Source organism: Nannospalax galili, unplaced genomic scaffold (genome assembly GCF_000622305.1).
Source record: "Nannospalax galili isolate Female #2095 unplaced genomic scaffold, S.galili_v1.0 scaffold1486, whole genome shotgun sequence".
NCBI classification, from domain to species: domain Eukaryota; kingdom Metazoa; phylum Chordata; class Mammalia; order Rodentia; family Spalacidae; genus Nannospalax; species Nannospalax galili.
This window is the reverse complement of record NW_008355165.1, coordinates 550,653-576,864: the sequence shown is the minus strand read 5'-3', so window position 1 is coordinate 576,864 and position 26,212 is coordinate 550,653. Positions and strand designations below refer to the sequence as shown.

At 40.0% G+C, this 26,212-nt stretch overlaps 1 protein-coding gene across 3 annotated transcripts in view; it reads right to left on the bottom strand.

Moving 5' to 3' along the window:
* The window catches only part of Pip5k1b (phosphatidylinositol-4-phosphate 5-kinase type 1 beta), a 325,417-nt gene that overhangs the window by 181,306 nt on the left and 117,899 nt on the right, over positions 1–26,212 (bottom strand). For all 3 annotated transcript variants that reach the window (XM_008852280.2, XM_008852282.2, XM_008852281.2), the window contains exons 2-3: positions 23,593–23,675; positions 20,310–20,378 (exon numbers count right to left, since the gene is read on the bottom strand). In XM_008852280.2, the coding sequence (XP_008850502.1) occupies positions 20,310–20,378 (69 nt within the window). In that variant the 5' untranslated portion in view covers positions 23,593–23,675. The remainder of the gene's footprint in view (positions 1–20,309; positions 20,379–23,592; positions 23,676–26,212) is intronic.

Here is a 26,212-nt window from a genome sequence, read left to right as displayed (position 1 = left end):
TCTAATGAACAAATGGATCAATGATGAGTTTCTCACATTGAATAGTAAATATCTGACCTTCTGGATCAAAGACGACCTCCAAAGGACCTCTGGGAACTGCAGATGAGCAGAGGGAATTTAACCCTCTGCATTCTCCTCTTCTGTCTGCAAAACCATTCAACTTCATCTTTGGCTCTGGTTATGTCAGGACCCTCCTAAGCCTTGAAGGCAGGTGGGCTAGGCCCAGGGGCATACTTTATCCATACTTATGTGTGTTTGCTCATAGTATTGATATTTTCATGAGATGCTTTTGAAAGTTTTTGATGTGTTCGTTTTCCCTAGACCATAGCAAAGCAGTGTGCATGTGTGTGTGTGTGTGTGTGTAATTTTTTAAAAAATAATTTATTGAGAATTTCATACAGGATAATAAGGTTTTTTTTGAATTTCATACAGGATAATAAGGTGTTTTGATCAAATCCATGCCCACTCCCTCCCCTCCCACTCCTCCTGTATCTCCCCATCACTTTTTTGTGCATGCTTTCATGCACTCTTTCTTCTTTTTCTTCTTCTTTTTTTTTAAAATGGGGCTTTTGGCTACTCTAACATTCCCCCCTCTGAAGAGGTAACCCTAAAACCTTTTAAGGATTAAATAAGATCTCCCAAATACTTTTGACAATTTTGGCCTTTGGAACGAAGTATGTTGCTAAGAGGCCCAAGGACATTTTGACTTTTAGCCAAGAAGCTGGCTACTTTCTTTGGGGTCTTTTTACCCTAACTGCCTAGCCAATTCCTACCTCCTGTTCTTATCACACTATTCTCATAGAGGATTAATTTTTTGAAACCCGTAGAATCATTTGAGTTTTAATCCACAAGATATATAAGAAAGGGTGGTAAAAGGTGAAAAAAATATTGCTTTTGTGCTAAGTGGGAGAAGGTAAGCAGGTCGTGATGAAGCCCAGCCTCTCCCCTCTTCACCTGCTTCCCTCCACTTCTCCACTACGTGGCTTCAATCACAACTGTGGCAGAAGACCATCACAGAACCAAAGCAGCCAGCAACCACTGAGAAACCAAGAAACTCAAAGGACCTTTTGCTGCCATTTGTGTCTCAAATTTTATAAAAGACAGAGCCCAAGTATAACACGAAATTACATTAAAAAAAATCTCAACAAAAGGAAAACGGAGAGAAACAAACAGAATTTTAGGCAAAATAAAAAATAATAAACAAAACCTAGAGCAGTAAGAGCAACAACAAAGGAAATACTTCTCTTTCTTGCCTAAACCAGAAGGTTTTTTGGAAGAATAATTTCAAAATACATTGTAAAAAGCATTAAGTCTCAGGATAATTTCCACTGGATTATTTTGCTATGAGGTAAAGGTCAGCAAGTCTATAGGGAGAAATTTTTAAAATCTCTCCAAACTATAAGGAAATAATATATTTACCCCATCTTCCTGGGCTGGTGTAAAATCTAAATGGAATACTATTTTAAGAGAAACATAGTTTTCTAATTGCTTGCTAGTATTCAAAAAAAGCTAGCTGTGTTTACAATGATTGCCTTTCCATGGCTAGCTTAAACCAATTACAGGAAAAAGACAGTATTCGATTAAATTAAAAACAACTTCTAGTGTTGGGTGTGGTAGCACACACTTTTAATCCCAGTATTGGGGAGGCAAAGAGAGGTAAGTGGAGCTCTGAGACCAGGCTGGTCTACATAAAGAGTTTCAGGCCAGTGGAGGCTACAGGGTCAGAACAACAACTTGTTAATAAAGAAAACCAATTTTAAAGCTAAGGGAAAATACTGTGCTCAGGGAAACACTAGAGTGATACTTTACAAACACCTTTTATTTACACATCTATTACTGTCCTGTGAGAGCAATGAGCGCACTTGGGAAGCAGCCGGAGAACATTTGTCCTTTAAAGCTGAGAAGACAAGGCTGGACATTCATCACAAAGACGCTTTGATACTTTGACTTTTGAAGATCAAATTAATAAAGTAAAACAAGTAAGCTAATGATAAAATATTGATTAACTGAAAAATTATAATTTATATAGTTTATAGATTTATAAATGCTATCTAGAATACCAAAGAATCATTCATGAGCTTAATGGAATAATAAAAAAAAAAAATCAAGTTAGAGCCAGGCATGCCACATGTCTTTAATCTCAGCACTCAGGAGACAGAGGCATGAGGATCTCTGTGAGATCAAGGCTAGATTGACCTACATAGTGAGTTTAAGGGCAGCTGGGAATACAGGAAGACCCTGTCTGAAAAAAAAAAGTTAGCAGGTTACAAAATAAACTCACATAAATCAAGATGTTACATGCTATCAGTCTATAAAACATAGTGAAAAAATCCTATTCATAACAGAAAAAACTTAAAATATTAACAAACAAAAAAGCCCCACATAAGTTACACAGGAAAACACTTAATTAAAAATAGGTACAAAATTTAGGTGCCCAGCTAGCTGAGTCGGTAGAGCATGAGACTCTTAAAAATAGGTACAAAGCTGGGCGTGGTGGTGCACACCTTTAATCCCAGCACTTGAGAGGCAGAGGCAGGTGGATCTCTGTGAGTTCAAGGCCAGCCTGGTCTACATAGTGAGTTCCAGGACAGCTGGAGCTAAAGGGAGACCCTGCCTCAAAAAGACCAAAAAAAAAAAAAAAAAAAGGTACAAAATCTATGAAGAAAAAAAGTTAGTGAGGTGTACAAAAGACAGCAATTATACAGATATTCTATCCTTAGAAGGAAAGATGCAGTAAGTTAAAAATGTTACTTCTCCCTAAATTTATTAATACATGTAATATAATTTCAACAAAAATCATAGTAGAAATCTTTTTAGAAGAATGACCTTATAATTTAAAATTTAAATTTGGGGAATAAATATAAAAATATCCCTGGAGATGTTTAAAATCTAAGTAATATCATGAGAAGTTTTGTACTATGAATTATTATAATGGAAAGAAAGCATCACTAGCACAAAATGAGCAAATCAGAACAAAGATAAACCTTGAAGGAAGAGTAACAAATCTGACTTTATGAAACTTCAGAAGACAAAAAAAGGAGGGGGGTGGAGAAAGAGTGAATGTGTATGAAGTTACAGTTAGAAGGAGTAAGTTGTGGTGTCCCTTGTCATGCAGAGGCATCATACTGTGCTGATTATTTCAGTGACTAGAAGAAAAGAGTTTGGATGTTCTTACATCAGTGAATGAAAATGTATGACATGATGGATATGCTAATCATCTGCATTTGATTGTTGTACAATGTTGACATGTAACAAACATGATTCTATGAGCATATATAGGTACAACTGTCCTACCAGTTGAAAATAAAATAAAAAAATTATTCAGTAAAACCAGACTGAAAAGTCTAACTTAAGGTCAGAAAAACATTTTCAACAAAATGCAATGCCCTTAATATAGTAGTAGAAGTTAGCAACAAAACGGCAATAGTGTTCATAAGGAATTCTCAAAAGAACACACGTAAAATGGTCTGGAAAGAATGGCTTACTAATAGTAAAAAGGAGCACGAACACAAATGAATGCTAATGGAGGCATCTCCACCTATCTCACTGGCTAAGTTATGTAAAACTCCTACTGTGGAGTGCTAGTAAGGACTGAGGCACTCCTCAATCACATGGAGAGAGTCCACAATCTGGTAGTGATTCAAAAGGCAATTTTAAATCATGTTAAGACTCTTTAACTTGGTTTGTGGGATCCCAAGCCAAGGCCTTTGTGTTTATGGCTGTTTCCCTGTCTAATTCAAATAGGTACCCAGCCTACATGATCTACTGAGCATGTTCAGCCTGGAGAACTGGCTCCTAGAGAACCGGTTCCTAAGACTCAGGAAGTGAGCCAAATTTACAAGGCTTGGGAAGCTTATGAAACTTGGAAGACTTAAGAAGCTCAGAAAGTTACAAGATTTGCAAGCCCCTCCCCAAGGTTGTAGAAGCAGTAGTAAGTGCTGGGGAGAGGAGACCCTCTGACCAGCAAAGCTCCTGTAAGTTGGGAGGGTGCTTGATGGATGCAGCTTCTGTCAGTGGTCACCCATGCTGGGATGAGGTTTTCAGTGATGCAGCTGCCCTGAGTCATGCATGCTCCTTTAGGGAACTCCTAGCTCATACTCCTGTAAGTAACCCCAATAAACTCACGGTTTCACTAAGCTAGACTTGGAGGAATTGTTTCTCTGGTCTGTCAGCAGTGCCATATTGGAGTGAAGAGACATTTGTTCTCATCTCTCCAGGAAAAGTCACACAAGTATCAAGGTTAAACTTAGGTCACAGAACAGGAAGGTCATGGATGTCTGTAATGCTCCTGTTTCAGGGGACAGTGTTGGCTTACACTCTTCCTTGGTAGAAAAAGAAGCTCAGTCAGGAGGGCTGGGGCCTGGTAGCCCAGATGTGGTTAGACCCTGCCTCATGGACTGGCTAGTGTACATCTCCAGCAGCAATTCTGAGCACCAAGGTATGCCACACCAAAAGAAGCTGTTCTGCTCTGTGTGACCGCATGTCTTCCCATAAGAGACCCCCTCCTTGGCTACATAAGCCATAAGCTTTATCAGACTGTGTGGTTTCTTCCCACACATCTGTGAACATCTGAAACAATTCAGGACCTATACAATCCAAAGATCCTATATTTAAAAATTAGTCATATGCTAAAAAAAGACTTGTTCAGAAATGAATGAATGAATAAAAAGCATGGAGATAAACATCAGTGCAGCCTGGGTTGGTATACCCTCATTCCAAAAGGAAATGGAAACTTTTGACATTTTTACTATGGTGAATACTTCCTGGGAAAACAGTTTCTTTTTATGAAGCAGACTCTCAGGGGATTCTACCCTTTGATTTTGTTCTCCAGTGCAACTTTACTGCTTTTAAAAATCTCTTTTGTCTTTGAAACCTAAAGATACTGCTGATCTTAGGTTTTATCCTAAACAAATATAATACTGAACAGAGATAGTAGAACTGATCTGTCTCTGTATTTCAAATAATTAAAAGTTAAAAGTTAAGCATTCAGCTTTGAAGGAGGAATTTGCTATTTGTGCCATTTAACAGTCACATGATTTTCCTAAAAATGCATGCAAAGCAAAGCTGGGCATTGCCTGTTCTCTCTCTATTCCACCCCTCTGTTTCTAACCATATACCCTCACTCCAATCCATTCTGGGTCCTTAGAGAGAATGGTGCCTGTTTTTCCAGGAGCATTCCCCTGGCACAAGAGGAGTAGGCAGACTGCAAAGGCAGGTGGAGAAGGAGAGGTTCATGAAGCTCAGAGAGTTCCCCAACATTTAATATGCTAGAAAGCAAAGAACGTTGACCCTTTTTAGATGTTTTTAACAAATATTTATTATTTTAATTTTCTATGTATGAGTATATAATATACATATAATGTATATAATTTTATATGTAAGTGCACCTGTGTCGTGCAATGCTAGTGGAGGTCAGAAGAGGGTGTCGGATCCCCTGGAACTGGAGTTATGGGCAGTTGTGAGCCCCTAGGTAGGTGCTGGGAATCGAGCCCAGGTCCTCTGAAAGAGCAGACAGTGCTCTTAAAAGCACTGAGCCATCTCTCTCTAGTCTCATTGTGTGTTTTTTAAAGGTGTCCTCAACACACAAAGGTTAGACTTCCTTTTGCCAGTTTTCAATGCTTTTTCAATGAACCCTTCCCCTTCATACTCAAAACAGAGACTGCAATGAAGGAAAAACATGGTCCCAGACTGTTCACAGTTCCAAACACTGAGCAGTTGGCTAGGCTGGAGAGGGTGGCCTTAATATATTTGTGCCTTCTCTATTGAATTTGTACCCAATAAGCCAAGTCCCTGTTCTCCTGTGGGGGGACAACAATAGCAATTTAATATTCGTAGAGTCAAATACTATCATCCCAGTGCCTTCTTCTATAGTATGAGATTTAATATTCAAGCCATACTATAGTATTTCTATGTTCAAACATTGAATGTCCTACACAAAACTGAGCTCCCCAATGGCTCATACAACTGGGGATAAGGAGAGGAGAGTGGGTGTAAGGGCAGGTGCTCTGTCTGCTGTCATCACCATCTAAGCAATGGGTCCCAACTGCATTCTACCCTTCCCCATGCTTTTGTGAGTGTATACTTGGTTTTCTAACTGCCTTACTGTTCCCTCTCACTCACTCTGAAACAGCAAACCTGGACAATCATTGATCTTGCTTCTTTTATTTCATGAAAAAGAAGGGTGTCTATCAAGCTGCTGGGCTGGAAAAATGGGCTATGGGCCAATCCCAAATCTCGACTCTTTTACAATAACTGGTAACTATCAGGGGGTGGCCTTTTCTTGAGTCAGTATCTAGAAAGAATGGAACCTTGAGTGAGTGACAGTGTTAGGAATTCAATGCTGAAGTTCTTCCATGAGTGGCTGATCAAAAGCTGTTCACAGACTATAGCCAAAGGCACTTGGGGATGCTACATCACTAACAGTAACTTTTAAATGTCCATGTAGTGAGTGAGTCAGGAGTGAGAGAATCAAATGAATTTCACGTGCAACTTATATATCTCCTGAAGGCTGATGGTAACCTGCCACACGAGGTCAAATGTGGAATTTTCCAGTGGTGGTATTACATGGACACTCTAAAAGTTTTGGACTTTTGGAGTATTTAGGGATGCTTACTTTATATAACTCTGTGGAGGAGGGTCTAGAGAGGGAGTATCAAAATATAGATGTGCCCCTGTCCTAAAGCCTCTCTTCTCCATATATTTTACTAGTTCCTGTGGCTCTATAACCTCATGGATTGAAGCTGAACTCCAGACCTCTCCCTTAAGTTCCCAATACACCTTTTCAATATTCTTTTTGGTTCTCCTCTTCAAGTACTCATTGGCATTACTGAACTAATGTGTCTAAACTGGAAGATTTCGTTGCCTTAAGCCATTCCTCTCCATCTCTACCAGTGGCACAGTATTCATTCAAGAGCTCAAGCTAGAACATAGGCTCATCAGTCATTTCAATCACTGCCTCAGCCCACATCCAAGTCAACTTCAACTCTGAAGACTATCCAATAAGCTTCCTTCTTTTTCCTCCTAGGCCACTGTTTTAGTCTAGGCCACTGTCTATTTTTCCCTGTAGCACTGTTGACATTTGGGACCAATAGCTCTTTGTGCTGAAGAGCTATCCTGGCACTGCAGGATGTGTCCCAGCAACCCTAGCCAGTACTCGCCAGATGCTAGTAGCACCCTTCTCCCCAGGGTGACAAAGCGGCTCCAGCAGGGAACTGCTGCTCTCACTCAGTTGCTTTCACTTGCTCAAAAGCCTCGGCCATACTGGCTTCTCGGTTTCTGGAATCCACCCAGCTGCCTTCTACCTCCAGGGCTTGGCAAACACCATTCTCATTGCCAAAAATGGTCTTTCCTCCACTCTTCTCTCAGCGGCCTTAGTCTCATATCTGTGACCCCAGCCCCCAGGTCACCTCCTTACAGGGGTTCCCTGAATACATTACCTAAAGGACAGCACTCCTGCCCCTCTTTATTCTTACCAGTCCTCTTGGTGATTATAAAAATGAGTAATTATTTGATTAAGCTTATTTCTTCTCATCTAGCTCTAATCAGAGCAATGAAAGCATTATTTAGGGCTGTCTTGGCCTCTGTTTTACCTATGAGGCCCAGCACAGTGCCAAACTAAATAAATATTTGTCAACTGATTAAAGGAGGGAGCGAATACATGGGCATAATCCAAATGCAGCTTATATTCCAGGCACTGACCACATAACTGTTGACAAGGTCACACTACAAAAACCTAACTCAGGAGAATTAGAATTATCCAGATCACCTATGCTTCAGCTCCATGTTCAATGAGCAAGTGTTTCTGCTCAGAGCATGGGTAGCAGCACCTCCTGGATGAGGGAGCAGAAGTCCAGCTCACCCTCTCCATAGGAACAAGGCAGCAAGATGTGACAGAAGCTCTATTTTCCTTGAATGGAACCTGTTTTGCCTGGGGTTGGCTGAGAATCCACATGTGTTGGAGTTGGGCAAAAAAGATTCAAGAGGACTGAGAATCTACATGTTCAGGTCTACACAGAGACCACCTGCTTTTCCTTCTCCTTGAGTGCCAAGTGTCTCAAGGACCATCACTTCCCCACAGAGGACTAAGGTTCATTTCCTTTCTCTTATGTAATAAAAGTCGTGAACACAGGACCAACAGATAGTGAACCATAGTCACCAGAAAATGCAGGTGTTCATCTGGGAGAACTTGATTCACCCAGGGGAAAGTGCCTTCCAAAGCTGCCACTCTCCTACTTAAAGCTTTCTTTATCAGATCTTTGTTTACTGTTAACTAGATTAATAAGTGAGTCATTACTCCTAGTCTATAGCACTGTCACCCTGTTAGGTTTTAAAATGTGTTCTCTTAATTTTCTAATTCAAATTATGTCACATCTGCCAAACAGATTTCACTCCTTACTGTCACTCTTGAGATTTACACTCAAGAAAAGACTTTTGAAGGAATCATTTTATTTATCTTCTTATTTTCAATATTCGGCACACTGCCTCCCAAGTATAGTTATTTTTCACTTTCAAATTTCTAGAAAAATTACGATTTTCTAGAAAAAGGTATTCTTTGGGCTCTACTTTGGATTCTGTACTCAGGAGTGAGACCTACTTTAGATGAAGGAAAATGGCTTTTGAGCCACTGAATCAGGGAAAATGCCACTTTAAAATTGTTCAATAGTGTTAATGCCTTATTCCCCAAATCGCTGGGTTCATCTGTGGCACTGGCTTTTATCGTTACAGTGGATAACTGGGAATGGCTTTGAAATTTTTTTATTACTATTTTTTGAGACAGGGTCTCACAGTAAAGACCAGGCTAGCCTTGAACATGCTAGCCTCCTGCTCAGCCTCTCACATGTTGGGATTCTATATGTGCACCACCACACCTGGCTGAGAAGGCCATTCTAATGTCATGGATCACACTGCTCCCTGGAGTGTGACAGACTGGACACAGGGTTAGAATCACACCTTTATTCTGCCACTGACTTTGCCTTGGGAACAGATTATTAATCCCCTCTAAACCTCCATTTTCCATTGGTAAAATGGAAATACTAGTCCAGTTGTCCCTTTCCACTGGTTCCAGTACCCCCATGGATATGCTGACCTGTAGATTCTAAGTCCCTTATATAAAATGGTGTTGTATCTGAATATAGCCTACAAAGATACTTCAGTATACTTTAAATCATCTCCAGATTACTGATAACAGTACTGTGTAAATGCTGTCAATAGTTGCACTGCATTGTTTAGGAACAATGACAAGGGGAAAATATCTGTACATTTTCAACTCAAATGAAATTTTCTCCCCAAATATTTTCAATCCATGATTAGTTGAATCCATGGATTCAGAACTCACAGACATAGAGAGCCAATCATATCTCTTCACTGGATTGCAAAAAAATTTTTTTTTACAATTATCTCTTTAGTGTGCATGTATGTATGAATGAATGAACATGTATGCCACAGTCTTCCTACAGGATCAAAGCACAAAGCGTTATCTTTTTTTTTCTTCTTCTTTTTGTGACAGTGTCTCCCTGTAGCCCCAACTGGTTTGGAACTTACTTTGTAGACCTGGCTGGCCTTGAATTCTGCCTCGAAAGTGCTGGGATTAAAGGTGTACGCTACCACACCTGGTCTCAAAGCACATCTTTCAGGCATCAGTCTTTCCTTCTACCATGTGGGTCCCAGGGATTGAACTCAGGTTGTCAGGCTTGGCAGCAAGTGCCTTTAACCCACTGAGCCATCTCACTGGCACCTTTACTGGGTTCTTATGAAGATAAAGTGAATTAATAGTTCTTAAGTTCTTAGAACAATAGTGGGCATACAGTAAACAATGTTAGCACTCTTTGTATTAGCTTAGCTTTTGAAATTGCTTCTGACTGATAATAAGTATGCTTTAATTCACTGAATAAATAGAATTTTTTGCTAGCATAAATGCAATGGAATGTACTAAAAATTACTCCAGTATCCAATACTCCATCCAACAGCAAAATTTTAAATAAGCATGCAGTAAGTGCCATATGAGCATTTATTAAGTGCAAGTTAAGACTAAAATTTATATTACTGCTCTTCTTTTTTCAGACTGCAGAAGAGAATTTAGCATTCTAAATTACAATGTTCTTTATCTGGCCTCTTAAAAAATATGTTAACTGACCAGGCAAAGCAGGGGAAGGTCATGATAAAAATGGACAAGCCATGGCCTTGGGACAGGAGGCCCCCTGGTCGGATGAGAACCTGCTGGCCGTGCTGTGCAGGAGGTATGTGGGTCACTGCCTTACATCCAGTTTTTGCACTGAAAAACAAAAGCAGCACTGTGAACTGAGACCAGGAACCACAGCTCAGATGGCATCTTGATGCAGAAAGAGAAACACTCCAGTCCCTGACCTTTCCTAATACCAAATATAACATCATTGTGGTGGCTGTTGTTTTGGAAGGAAGCCTTGCAACAGGTTATGAGCTTAGAATAGTATCTCCTATGGGGAGTGTTTTAGGAACATCTATGTGATGTTTATTGGAACTGGGTACCAAAAGATGGAGCCACAGTGGTTGCCGCATAGATACAGCAAACCTGACCATGCCCACACTCCCTGCAACATGAATGCAGAAAGCAGCCACTTACCAATGACCCATTTGGAGAAACAGACTGACAAGAGGAGAGGACTAGCTTCCTCAGTGGGTTGCCTCCAAAGCTGCTGATTTTTTTCTTAATGATATGTAACATCTTGGAGATTTGAAATCATGTATTCTGGCATTGAGGGAGAAAGAAAGTAGGAACTCAGATGACCCTATGCTGAAGTTGAGGTATTTGGAGGGGATCTGCCCTATGGAGGGAGGGGTATAATGGTTTATGATTGTACATGCTTCTAAATCTGACCAAATTATTTAATTACATTCCTCACCTCCTTGCTGTTCAATTAAAAAAACCCAGTGGTAGCCCACTATTAGAAGCTCATCTTTGCCCCTTATTTCAGGAGCCCCTGCTGTGGGGAAGGACAGTACCTAGTTACAGCACTCTGCATTCCCTGTCCCATGTTCAGGTCTGATTGTAGATAGCCTTTGGATACTTAGCAACCATTGCTAGGAGTCTAGTCCTGAAGGTGGAGGCCACATGGCTGCCTTGTTATTGAGATTAATGTAGAAATCACAGTTGGAGGGATCTTGATCTCACTAACAAAAATGGTAGTCACTTATTTGTATTTTACTTTATCCAATTGTGTTCACATCTGTTAAATCATTTGATCTTATTATATTGTGTTACAGTCAGAGAATGTATTGTGTTTCATAGCGTCAACTGTCAATTAGACACACCTGGGTGGAGGGAACTTCAATTAGGAAATTCTTCCATTGGACTGGCCCGTGGCCATGTCTATGGGCATTTTCTTAATTATTGAGTGATGTGGGAGGGCTCAGCTCACTGTGGGTGGTGCCACACCTGGGCAGGTGGTCCTGTGTCATTTAAGAAAGCATGTTGAGCACAGTATAGGAGTACAAGCCAGTAAGCAGTGGTCCTCCACGGTCTATGCTTCAACTCCCATGTCTAGGTTCCAGTCCTGAGTTCCTCAGTGATGAATGTGACTCGAGAGATATAAGATAAAATAAATCATTTCCTCCCCAAGTTGGTTTAGTTCAGTGTTTTTATCAGCAATAGGAAGTAACTAGGCCTTGTATCTGTTATGTTTTATGAACGAGAAAAATGAAAACACAGATTGATGAGAAAACATGGGCAGGGTTATATGCTATCATCTGGGGGAGCAGGACTCATAGCCACTCTCCTCTTCAAAGGCATGTTTGGAGGCCTGGTTTTGTGGCATTCTCTTATAATCCCAGCACTCTGGAGGCAGAGGCAGGTGGAACTCTATGAGTTCAAGGCCACCCTGGTTTAGAGTTCAAGGCCAGTCAGGGATACGTAGCGAGACTGTGCCTCAAAAAACCAAACAACCCATCGAAACCCCAAATCCAAACCAAAACAACAAAAACAAGAGCATGTTTGGTTAGGGAAGGAGTTTTTAGCCTTGGTACTAGCAATGTTTAAATGGTGCTTTGTCTGACAGGTCTGAACTGTGCACCACAAAATACAGAGTACTTGGCCTTTGTCTCCTAGATGATAAGAGTACACATTCTCGGGGGCTGGAGAGGTGGCTTAGTGTTAAGAATACTGGTTGTTTTTGCAGAAGACGCACATGGCGGCTAACAACTGTCCATAACTCCAATTCCAGGGGATCTGATGGCCTCTTCTGTCCTCCTTGGGTATCACACGACACAGGTGCACTTACCTACATGCAGGCAATACATGCATACACATAAAATAAAAACAATAAATAAAATATTTTTTAAAAATTAAAAAAAAGAGCACATGTTCTCAAGCTGTGAGAACTGAAAGTGTCTCTAGACATTGCCAAATGTTCTCCAGGTAACAAAATTTCTGGTTGAGACATGGGAGGCAGTGTGAGGATTAGGATGAAGATGAAGTAAGAATAATGTTTAGACTGCCTCAGGGTCCCTCATCCTAGAGACCAGTGTAGTTGCTGTTAATGACAACTGCTGCACACAGATGTCTAGGCAAAGGTGCAGAGGGCAGTTCCTGATGGCAGGGGACAACTGTGCTGGTGTTAAGGAAGTGAGGTTGACATTTTAGAATCAAAGGAAAAAAAGAGTGGTCAGGGCATGAGGTAAAAGCCATTTCCTTTCTCCATCCAAAGGACTCATTCAATTTTTGAATAGGTGATACATTCATATAGTTAAAAATTAAATATCCATAAACAGGTATACAAGGACATGTCTTTCTCCAATTTGGGATTCCTACTTCAGAGTTCTTCATAGAGGCATTGTATGACTTTTCACAAAGGCTACATAAAAGAGCTTATATTTAAGCAAGTCCTTCCATTTAGATCAAAGTGTCTCTGGGCTATTACCTTACTCAGGTTTAAAAAGTAATAAAAGCCATCTGTACTTGTAAAATGTGGGAAGGCCAGGAGTCACTACTTTCCCCGTCTCATCGCTGCCTGCTTCACTGATAGAAAAACTGAGTGAGGCCTTGCAATGAAACACACCCAAGGTCTTGAAAAATACAAGACCAGATGAAAGAAATGGGGTGCTTAGGTCAAGCTCTCTCCCCATGTGGGTCCTGGTCTGTTTCCCACCAGACTTGGTGGATAGTGACTCATTGGTGTCAAAAGCAAGAGACTTCTGACCCTTCTTCCCCCATCCCAATTGCAGCCTGCAGTCACCAGCACTGATTGTCCTGGAGGAGGAAGCATGCTGTGGGCGGATCTGGGAAGTAGGGAGACATAGGCAGGGGGGACCAAGAGTGATGGAAGAAGAAAGGCAAATGACTACAATGACAATTCCTGTGCCAACACATGCCAAGGTGACTGGGAAACTATCAATTCCAATCATCAGAACACAAAATTAGGACAGGCTGATGATTTTAGTCATCTCCCTGGCAAAGAACTGGTAGGTGACCTGGCACATGTCACTGGGCCACCCTGCCACCTGTTGGTTTGGGAAGGATGATGTTAGGCTGGGCTGAATTATTTCTTCATATTTAAAATACAGAGGCTTAAATCTCTGGCACCAGTACTTTACCTGAGTTTCTAATAATCCTCAGAATGAACTTGTGCCTAGTCTCCTTCCTAAGTCTCCTACCTGGTTATGAATCCCTAAACTACACATTAGCCTTTCCCAAACTTCTCTAGCTCACTAACAACAGGAAAATTTTGATAATCACTCTGACTGCAAACTTTCAGGTCAGTCTTCACTGTGAATTTAAAAAAAAAAAAAACCACTCCACTTGCTGGGGGATGTGGTATATAGCTGTAAGCTCAGTATTGGAGAGGCAGAGGCAAGAGTTTGAGGCAGCCTTGACTACATGGAGAAAAACCTGTCTCAGAGAATTATTTCTTCATATTTAAAATACAGAGGCTTAAATCTCTGGCACCAGTACTTTACCTGAGTTTCTAATAATCCTCAGAATGAACTTGTGCCTAGTCTCCTTCCTAAGTCTCCTACCTGGTTATGAATCCCTAAACTACACATTAGCCTTTCCCAAACTTCTCTAGCTCACTAACAACAGGAAAATTTTGATAATCACTCTGACTGCAAACTTTCAGGTCAGTCTTCACTGTGAATTTAAAAAAAAAAAAAACCACTCCACTTGCTGGGGGATGTGGTATATAGCTGTAAGCTCAGTATTGGAGAGGCAGAGGCAAGAGTTTGAGGCAGCCTTGACTACATGGAGAAAAACCTGTCTCAGAGAATTTTTTCTGCCAACTTTTCTTCCCCTAATTTATACCTGACTTTCTTGCTCAATCAGTAGAAAGGCCTGTGGTGCTCCTGTCCCAGCTTCACGCACCTCATACTGCTGTTAGGTGTGTACAACCATCACATCCTGTCTTATTACTGTTCTTCACAACAGTGTCATGGTGCCTAGTTACAACTACACTGTCCAGTGTGGCAACCAACATGCATCTGTTTAAGTGCAAAGGTTTACATGAAGTTCCATAGCCTGCTGGTGTAGAAAAGTCACCAGTGGTCTTATCCAGTGGTAGATCATGATGTTACAATACTGACCAGCCAGGAAAGACATGGCCACTGGTGCAAATTTGAGGTCTACTCCACAGGAGGGACTTCATGCCTAGTACTGTAAACTTGGTCAAAAGCCCAAGGCCCTGAACGTTATAGTCCCTAGGGGAGAACCTAATACTATTGTTTTGCTAAATGAGTATGTTGTCAAACTACCTGGTAAATTTTGTTTATACTCATAGATTAGTGCTGCTTTCAACCTTGGTTAGAGAAACTTCTTTTCTCAGTAGGCAAAATGTGGATATTCATAACTGGTCAAAGTGCTGAAAATAAATGACTGTTGAATGTTCAGACCTAAATGGGATTTATCTCTCTCTCTCTCTCTCTCTCTCTCTCTCTCTCTCTCTCTCTCTCTCTCTCTCACACACACACACACACACACACACACACACACACACACACACACCCCGGAGTGCTGTACCCCCAGCTCCAAGCTCAGGGAAGAAGGTAAAGAATGTAAGAGCTGGAGGATGGGGAGGAGTTCTGGGAAATGCTGTCTTCTTGACATGACATGGCCATTGCACTCAGGAACTCATAGCACTGTGGTTACCTGCACAAGACCTAAACAAGATAAATTGTGAACATTCCATCACAGATGGGGAAGGGCATATGAGGCCTCACCCCTAGCTGAGGAGCTATTGGCAGCTAACGGCTGCTGGAGGAGGAGAGTCATTTTTCTTCAAGGGTGTGGCCACTGGTAAGTTGCCCATACCCTACACCCATACACAGGCAAGCAGTCCTAATCAAACTAAGAGGGCTATTTTAAAAAGACATGAAATTAGAAGGATGTATTAATAGGTGGAAGAAGGGCCCCAGAGAGGGTAGCAAGAGGACAAGAGAAAAATTGGGATATATATGATTAGAATACATTATATATATTTATGCAAAGGTGAAAGAGTATATAAAAAGGATTTTAAGGGGGCTAGAGAGATGGCTCAGTGGTTAAGAGCACTGACTGCTCTTGCAGAGGACCCAGGTTCAATTCTCAGTACCCACATAGCAGTTAACAATCATCTGTAACTCCAGTTCCAGGGGAATCTGACACCCTCTTCTGACCTCTGAGGGCACTGCATGGCATGGGTGCTCTTACACACATGCAGGCAGTACACTCATACACATAAAATTAAAATAATAAATAAATTGAAAAAAAAGGATTTAAAAAATACATACAAAAAATGCAGTTCCTAAGACACATTTGCTGCCTCAACAACCACATGCAGCTTGTGGCCATGGTCTTGGTGCAGATTACTGAGTGTTTCTCTCATTATGGAAGGTTCTATCAGACAACACTGGCCTGGAACATAAAATTCAAACTTAAACCAGCACCCAGGGCTGGCTGTCACTCAGAGTCAGCCCCACACTCCCAGAACTGCCTGATACTTCCTCCCAAACACTGGGCTGTGTTCAGATCAGCCTCTTTTGTCCCTTCAGCAAGCCACACTCACCCAAGTATGTGCCATGCTCATCATCCCCATCATGCAAATTAGAAGGAAATTAGAAATGAGCAAATTAGAAGGCACAGCCACCAACAGCCACCAGGAGTGGATGAAACAGTGTAAGATTTTCATTCCAGAAAAATGCTCTGTTAATGAACTAGCTTGGGGAGAGCCCCGGAAAATGGCAATAAGTTTCAAGTCCATCAGAACTTGTGATGACGAAATGAAATGCCACTTGTCTTGACACCTAGTACTGATTTGGGCTACTATTTAAGTTTTTCTCATATGGAACTATGCTTTCTTCCAAATAAACTTCTGGTTTTGGGAAGCAGAGTCAAGTTCTCCAGGCATTTCTTTTGCACATTTTCTTTCCTGCCTCACTTTTCTATACCAAGAGAGGGTCAGACGTTGCAAACCGGATGCACCTTGTAGGCCAGAAATGTTCCACTGGCATGGTTATTTTGCCCAGAGTAAATTTAAAAAAATCTTTTGAATCAGTTGCTGATTTAGAAAATGGACAATTTCATATCAACTTCCACATTTCTGGCTTCCTGAGCAATCAGAGTATATGTCAACCCTGGACACACACATTCATGCATAGCTGTTGGCTGCAGTTTCTCCTGCCCGCTAAAGGAAGGCATATATTCTTAAGGCGGTTCCCATGGTTATAACACTCCATGTTTCCTGCCTGGCCCCTGTAGGCTTTTGTGTTTACAACTCTTGCAGAAGATATTCAGCAAATTAACTGAGAATGGAAAGCCTAGACTCTATAAATGTAGAGAGGTAGCCATTAATGCCTGTCTTAATGGGCAACATGTTTGTTTCACACAGCTAAAATCCAACTTATTTTAGCCATTAGCTGAAGACATTAACCTTATGGGCTGATATTTAGTTTATCTTCCTGGGCTTGCCAGGAACTGATAGTGGAGTAGGGAAATGGTCTAAACAATCATGTGCAAATAATCAAGACACCGAGAGCATGGGATTGTTCCACGAACACTAAGTGTACTATAAAAACACATGGAAATCATAACACTTACGAAGCTGAGTGCTGCTGGCAGCTGTCCAACTAATCTGGAGCCCCACAGAGGAAAGCCCAAGACAACTGGAAAGCACTGATCCACAATGGTTTCTTCTCTTATCACTTCATTAGAGGTTACCGTGTCCTACAGTTTTCATGTCTCACTACTCCAGGTAACTGCAATGTCCTTATAGGCTGCTTTGGGATCTTTCTTGTTCCTAATAGTAGATGGGGGTAGGGAGGTAGTTTAACCTGGGACCCATGGTTGCCTTTAGTCATAGGAGACAATGGATTACCAAAGCACTTCATTAAACAGACCCATACCCCATCATCAGAGCTTCAGGACTGGGAAGGAAAGTCAGCTTTGCTGAGGAGCTGCCATTTCCAGTTTCTTTGTGATTTGGGCACTTGCAAAGCACAATTTTTATGTTTTTGTGAAGGTTATAGGTAAATGTTAAGTGACAGGGGCAACTCATGCCTCATGCTGATGGAGAGTGAGGGAACAGAGAACAAAGCCATCTTTCTTTGGGACCATTTACCCAACAAGGTACAAATACACTCAGCATAGTATTGAATCCATATTTATTTATGTTGTCTGAAAGAAAGCCACAGATTCTTCCAGTGTCTTTTAGTTAACATTGACTAAATCTGAGTACTCTCCTTATCTATAAGCAGAGTAATGGCACTCATAATAGGAAATGTGGCTAATGTGACATAAACTATATCTTGAGCTTTTCAAAGCTTATAAAAGGCACACTTGCTTCTCTCAATGTAAGTCATACGTTTAGTCATAATTTTCAAAGCATGATGCAGAACAACAGCTCACTCGTCATCTGTTTTCTAGAATATACCTTTCCCTTGTCTTTTACAACAGTGATAATATTCACTATCTCCTGCCTTACAACAATTCTACCATCCTCAAATTTGTTCAAAGCTTATACCCAGTGTTGTCTCTCTTTTTCAAGTTCTTTCATCTGGGGAATGTTTGTCTGAGCCTAGAGAAAAATGCATTTACAAGAGTGACTAGTCTCATATTATCAAAAGTCCCAACTCCAACATTAATACCTCCACTTTGAAGATCTATCTGCTTCATGAAGAGGAACTGAATAATCCAGCTGAGCTTTGATCTTTCAGGAAAGCACCACTCTTTCTAAGTGATCTCTGTGTGCCGTGTGCATCAACACCACATTTATTAAGGGCTAAGGTTCCAGGTGATAGGCTGAGGATTTTGGCGTGTCTTTATTTTTTAACAATCTCTCCCTGTTTCTCTTATGTATTTTAAAGTCAGAGATCATCAAAGATTCCTTTACTGTTACGTATCTTGACATTGTTGGTTTTCTGTGCATGTGTGTGTGGCGGGAGTATGGGTGTATGTGAATGCACCTGCACGCACGTTTATGTGGTTTCTCAACTTTCTTTTGTCTCTATCTGTAGAAATTATTATAGTATGTGAGTTTTTAATTTTTATAACGTCCTTGCTGAGTCAAATATCCATTGATTGTAGAATCATTCCAAAAATACTACTGAAAACTGGCTTTGCTAAATCCTGGGTGAGGGCACTTTTAAGAAACTACAAGATGTCATGATCATGTTCTTCCTATTACAGTTGCATTACAAAGGATTTCAGTCAAGAATTTTGGTGCAGTTTGGTGCTGAGTACTCCCTGAAACTGACCTGAAGTAATGATAGGCTGGTCATTTAACCATCTCTACACTGGTTTCATGCTTGCTGGGTAAATAAGAAAGATTTAGCTTTTCTACCTGTGTCTAAAACTAAGTAAAAGTATATTCTTAGTTTTGGCTGGATGTACAAATTTCAAAAGATCTGACATTTTTGAACTCTTGAATTGTTACCCTGCTTTTCCCTAACCACATCATCACTTTGGATGGCATCTTCATAGTTCTATTTCTAGGGTTCTCTAAGTAGAAAAGTCAGCTTAACATATATAAAGGAAAAAGGGTAAATTCTCTCTCTTAAAAAAACAATGTATCACATAATCTCATGACCTGAATACATGGTCAGATCAGATGTCTCAAGTGTATGATGATAAAGCTTCTCACTAGCTGTCCACCAAAGAATAATGTGCAAAAATAAAAAATAAAGCTATAGCAAATTCTCAATACATAAACCTCCTACTCCTAAGATAGCAGGAGGGCAAGAATTTCTAAAAGTGATAGTGTATAAGGTCAACTTATAAACAGGAGCAGTGCTGCTAGGGGGCATATTTTATCTAATAACATTTTTGAACATTAGCTTGTTTGCCAGTTTATCAAATTTGAAGAGTGGTAAGATACACAAGGAAGCCTAGAAGAAGAGATCTGTGTTAAATGGACTAGACATGAAGTCTGAGGTTTCAAGAAAAGGGGTGGGGGACAGCATCTCACTTACATTAAAAAAATTCAAAGGTAGAAACAACTTAGTATTTTAAAGTGAGTCAATTAGAGGATTAATATGCTGAACATAGAATACCATGTACCATTAAGAGTCTTCTTAAGAATAAAAAAATTTTCTGTGGGATTGAGGCTAACTGGTCTACAAAGTGAGTTCCAGGCCAATTGGCGCTACAGGGAGACTGTGTTTCAAAAGAAAAGAAAAGAAAAGAAAAGAAAAGAAAAGAAAAGAAAAGAAAAGAAAAGAAAGAGGGAGGGAGGGAGGGAGGAAGGAAAGAGGAAAGTGAAATAAAAAGGTAGAAAAATAACTACCTCTCCTCACTAGTCTTCAAATAGCAACTATGTGTGCAGAAAACTGTCCTGCAAAACGCTCATGTCCTAGGCCTTGGGCCCTATGACTACACTGTGTTATATAGCAATAAGGAGTTAAGGCAAGAGAACATTAAGGTTGCTGATCAGCTAGCTTTAAGATAAAGAACTCATTCTGGATTATCCAGAAGAGCGTGGTATAATCACACAGGTCCTTTGGAGTGTTAAAGGGGTTATAGCCTAATACAGACCCTGCCAGCCACTGCTGGCTTTGAGACAGAGGGAAGCATGGTCCTGGGAACACAACCTCTAACTGCTGAATGGAACAAGGACTCCAACTGTCCCCCACCGCTGTTCTGGAAGGAATGCAACTCTGTGGACACTAGTCAGATCCCTGTGACAGACTTCTGACTTCACAATGACAGGAAAATATATCTGTGTCCTTCAAACCACCAAGTTTGTGCTACTTGGTTATAGTAGCCACAAGAAAGACAGTAGCAACTGTTTTGGAGGAAGAAAAGGCCTCTACCAAAATCAACAGGCAGAACAATCTAAGACTGCTACTCTTTCTGAGCTGAAGAAAGTAAGACAGACCTTTTTGTAAGTCTTCTCTTCATTTTGCTTTCCAGGTACTGCATCTCCATTTTCAGCAGCTGACGACATCTACAAAGGAAAAACATTTCCATTTTAATTTAAATACCCTGCAATATATCACATTAATAATATTTAAGGAAAATATGCATTTTTACATTTTGACTTTGTTGCTGCTACTGCTATTGTTTCCAAGAAAGAAAGAATGAGAAAGAACAAAAACCTAAGAATACTTAAAAAAAGAAAAAGAAAAAAAAATCTATGGTCCTCATTTTGGGAGTATATTTACTTCTGTAAGCCCCAAAAGATACTATGGAACTCTGAATCCATATCATGTGTGTAAATTTCATATTACAAAGCTATTTATTTTTATTCTGGTTATAAGTGCTCACTGTAAAAATATCTGGAAAGTACCAGGAAAGATGAATCAGAACAACAACAAAAATCACTCTTAATTCTATTTCCCTTAATCAACGCCACTAGTCACATTTTAGCACATTTGTTTCCAGCCTTTGTTCGGTGCATTTTTATATGAAAAACTATAGTGCCATCTTAGTATTTTTCACTGGACATTGATATACTAAGCATGTGCCTCTTTTATGATAAAATCTTCCTGGAAGAAAAATAATTTCTTTTAGATGCAAGGTACACTACTGTGTGAACCCAGTTGTGTGTCAGTTTTTTAGTTAACAGTACTGATATGGAACAGTAGTTGAGGCAGCTCAAGAATTTGCTTCTGCCAATAATACAATAATTATCTGTAAATATCTTCACCCAGTTCCAGTGTTATCTTGGACTCGATTCCTGTAATTACTGAGTCAGTTACTATCAGGGTCCTAAAGTTCTTCCTGTACTGGCAAATCTCTTCCCAAGAAGACATGAGTGAGAGGTGGTTCTCCAGAATGACTACTATCATGTTAGATAGCTTTGATAATTTGGCAGGTAAAAGAATGACTCTCTCCATTTCAATTTTCAATTCTGAAAATTACTAGTGAAGGTTAACATTATCCCCATATCATTTTTGACTCTTTGTATTTCTTCTGAGTTTTCCATTCTTTGGTTATCTACCTATTAGAATCACAGTGCTTTAATTATTGATTTTAGTGATTAGTATTTTAGTATTAGTAATTTCCTTATTATTTCTGTTTTAAGGCTATTAATCCATTACTAAGTGCACTGTTAGCATTTTCCCATGCTGCTGTGTGCCTTTTAATTTGTCTGAAAATTATGACACACAGATGCTTTAGTCTTCATGCTCAAAACTATTGATTAACTTTGTGATTTTCCCAGTGTATTTAGATAAAATATTTTTCTTATTGAGTGATATTAGATATTCAAACATGTATTTTTATTCCCCTTTCAAGAAGGCATTCATATTTAACTATAAATTCATTCAAAAAATTTAAAGCCAGTTACCTCTGTGATAAATAATGGTAACTGTATAATCAGAATCTTAAACTGAATGAAGGGCATTTATAAACTAGGGAGAGGTATGACTTTAGACATTTGTATAAGCCTTTGAAACATTTAAAATCCAAGGCTTCTAGTAAGTTCAATGTTTGCTACACCAGTTATTTTTCTATACTGGAACTAAATAACTGAATTGACCCCTGATGCCATGTGCCTCATGTGACTATGGTCATTCAGGATATTTGTACTGTGACAAGCACACCCTGACACAGCTAGTACTACCACAACCCACCCCCCACACTTTATTTTTTAATCCTGAGATCATTCAGCCTGTCTATAGTAGAACCATGAATCTTCAAAAACAATTGTTTAATACAATTTCTGCTTTATGTGTTGAAATAATGATTTTTTTCTAGTTTCCTTAGAACAATATTTTGGTGGGTTCTGAATAAAATGCTAGGAAGATTAAAATACTTGCGAAATTTTATAATATCAGCTCAGTATAAAAAGTCAATCTTTAGCTGCTTAGTAGGGCCAAGAGAAAGAGGCCTTCTCTGAGGAATGCCACTTGAGCATCCCCAGTATTCAGTCCTTGCAGCTTTTAAAATGGAAACACTTCCAGAGCCAATCTGTAGGGACTGAGAAACAACCTCTGGGAAATGGACATACGTTAAGGACATAAGGACATGGTCTCAAGGTATATTTTATTACTTTGTAAATCACCCTTGACTTGACAGTAGGGAAGAGGAGGAGATAAATGGGTACACTTTTCTTTAGTTCATTCAAATTCCCTTTACAGAGTACAGAACAGACATGAATAATAAAGGACGGCCATGAACTAATATCTGGGTTCAAAGTTGTTGTTTTTCCCCAGCTGTAAAGTGACACTTGACAAAGGTTACATGAACCAGGAATACCCACTAGTAGAGGCAAATGAGAGTGCAGGGACAGGCTCTCTTAGTTTCTTTTCCTGTTGTGATCAAATACTTGGACTAAAGCTACTTAAGGGAGAAAAGCCATATTTTGTTCACAGTTCAAGGCAGAGTCCATCACAGTGGGGAAGTCAAGGCAACAGGAACTTGAAGCAGCTGCTCACACTGTTTCCATGGTCAGAAGAAAACAGTGAATGCCTGTACTCAGCTCACTCTCTCCATTTTATACAGTTTGGATAGTTGTCCAGGGAATGAGAGGAATTGTGTGGCAGTAGGTGGTGTGGTAATTGTGTGGCAGTAGGTGGGTCTTCCCACCTCCATTAATGCAATCAAGATAAACTCCCAGAGTCCTATCTTCCTGGTGATTCTAGATCCTGTCCAGTTGACAGTTAACACTAAGCATCACACTGGCAAACTACAAAGGACTGTTAACATGGTCAGAGTGGTAACTACTATTTGGTTTTAGGCTTGTTATGTTTCTTCACTATGTACATTACATATTTGCAATTGTAGAAGCTAACGTAAGCACAGATCAAAAAATATAATCTCTACAAACATTATAATCATATTTATGTCTATAAAAGAAGAATGCTTATTTTCAGAAATACTGATAACTCAAGATTGAGATTGCAGATGCAGCCAGCATTCCTTCAATATTTTGTTAAACTTCCCAAGTATTAATTTAAAATTAAGGAAAATATCAAGGCCATTAAAAATTAGCCATGCATCACAATTAAGGGCAGAGCCCACTTTTCCCATGCTTTGTCCTTTCAGACACACTGACATTCAAAAGAGTTCCATGTTTTATTTGCTTGATGTTTGTTTTAAATTTGATATTATCAAAGTTAAAAGGCATGAACTAAGGTAAATAAAGATACAATAGGAAAAGTAAGGGGTCTATATTGCATCTGTCAAAATTAAGAATACAGAATATATTACCTTACCTTTGTAAATGAAACGGCAAGTCATCTGCAGTTGGTAGTGATGGGTGGCCTATTCATTATTGACACTGCTTCCCCCCAGGTTCCTGTTAAAAAAGAGAGATCACTGGTCAATATTCATTGATATTCCCCATGTTATCTTCCCAAAAGCACCAGATGTGGCTATAGGGTTACATATACTGAAAAGTAGGTCAAAATAAAGGAAGGAACAGGCATGAAAGAATGATAAAGATGGGTAATAAGAGGAGAAACCACATGACCCAGTATGGTATTAAATAAACTGTAGTGTCCAATTTAACTTGGTGGTCCCCAGTTACCACAGTAGCAGACAATATGAGTGTCTAATGGATAAAGCATCATTCAACCTACAGAAGCTAGAGTAATCCACAGTGGTGGCACATTGCTTTAATTCCAGCACTTGGCGAGCAGAGGCAAGAGGACCTTTGTGAAATTGAGGCCAGCTTGGACTACATACCAAGTTCCAGGCCAGCTGGAGCTACAGGGAGACCCTGTCTTAAAAAAAAAAAACCTCCCAACCCCCCCAAAAAAAACCCAAATCGAAACCCAAATCAAAACCAAAACACACATCAAAACCAGAACTAAATAACAAACAAAAAACAAGAAACGGGAGTAGACATTCTTTTATTAATTTTCCATAGAGGATTCTTTTCTAGACATGCAGAAAAATAATTGGTATTAGCTATATGATAAATTGACTGTGATTTTCATCAGAGTTGCTTAGATAACATAACTTCAAAGAATACGCCCACAAACCTCTAGCCATCACTATATTTAGTACAGAAGAGATAATAGTTCATTATAATCAACTTTTTTAAGTACTGGAGACTGAAACCAGTCTTCATGCATATTAAGCAAGTGCTTTACCAAGGAACTACACACCCTCATCCCCTTTTGTTTTATACCCAGACAGGACTTTAATGAAGTTACTCAGGTAGCCTTGAACTTGCCATTGTCCTACCTCAGTTTCCTGATATCTGGGATAACAGGCATATGCCCCCATGTCTTCCTCATAATCACCTTTTAAAATGTAGATAGCTATATAAATCAGGTCCCAGTTTTATCTCCTCCCAAGAGATAACTAAAGAACATACACACCTCTACTTGTTCTCACCAGTACTGATATTTTTATCAAATCTATGCATCTACCTATTGAAAAATAACTGTATATCAGAGAATAAGCAACTGTGGATGTCCTAAATGGAACATGTATATCAGCAACACTCCCAAGCTCAGGGAACATCATGGAAGAGGGGATAGAAAGATGGCAAAAAAGTCAGAGGTTGGGGAGGACTAGGGAGAAACAGTGTCTCCTGGATATGCACTCATCACTACAGTTGTGGTTACTTCTACAAGACCAGCAGAAGATTGGGTCTATCAACATTTCATCATAGAAGGGAGAAACACTGATGAGGCCCCACCCCTCCCTGAGGGACCACTGACAGTAAATGGTGGCTGGGGGGGGGGTGTTTCTTTCCTGTAAGTGGAGTCCACTCGCAAGTTACTGATGTACCACTGAAAATAATCTTCCACCCATGCTCATGCAAGGCAACTCTAAATTCAGTGGGTCGACACATAAAAAGGGTGTGAAAGTCGGGCATGGTGGCGCACGCCTGTAGTCCCAGCACTTGGGAGGCAGAGGCAGGCGGATCTCTGTGAGTTCAAGGCCAGCCTGGTCTACATAGTGAGTTCCAGGACAGCTGGGGCTACAGGGAGACCCTGCTTCAAACAAACAAACAAATCAGCTGCAATGAGAAAAAAATAAAAATAAAAAAATAAAATAAAATTCAAAACTGTGGTTGAACAATCAGACCGTTTCCAAGGTTGGCTTCCATAACCAGATTAAGAATAATCAGCTTTCCTTAAACATGCTTAATGTTCTAGTGCATTTGCTTCTGTGGGAAAGAATCTTAGGAGTGGAATGGTGGGGCCAAATGCTGCAAGCACATTAACAATTTGAATGGTTACTGCTACATTTCTTTCTGTATAGTTGTGTGAGGTGCCTCACATCTGTAATCCCAGCCCTTAGGAGACAGAATCAGGAGAGTTCCTATGAATTTAAGACTAACCTGGGCTATATGTAAGTTCTAGTCAAGCCTGGGCTATAGAGTGAGACTTTGTCTCATTAAACAAAACAAAAACAGAAAGTTCCATGCAATCAGTTCAGCAGTGTGCAAAGACGATCCACTGCACAGTCAACACTGGATGGTCATTATCTTTAAAGCTGCTGGCCAACTTGCTGGGCAGATCAAGGCACTTCAGTTGGTTTTGTTCACACTCTTCTACTACTGATTCACATTCTTGCTCTTTGTATGTGTTTATTAGTGATTTACATGTTCTGTTCATGCCCTTTGCCTATTTTTATACTGGGCTATTTATCATTTCTCTTTTACGATCAATTTGTAAGATTTTTCTCCTCTATTATACATTAACTCTAGCATCTAGGTTATAAGCTATTGGTCTTTGTCCTGGTTTTTTTCTTCATTGCTGTGACAAAACACTCTGACCACTACCAACTTGGGGGGAAAAGGTTTATTTATCTTACATCTCCAGGGTCACGGTTCATCAGTGATCCCAAGGTAGGAACTCAGGGCAGGAACCTGGA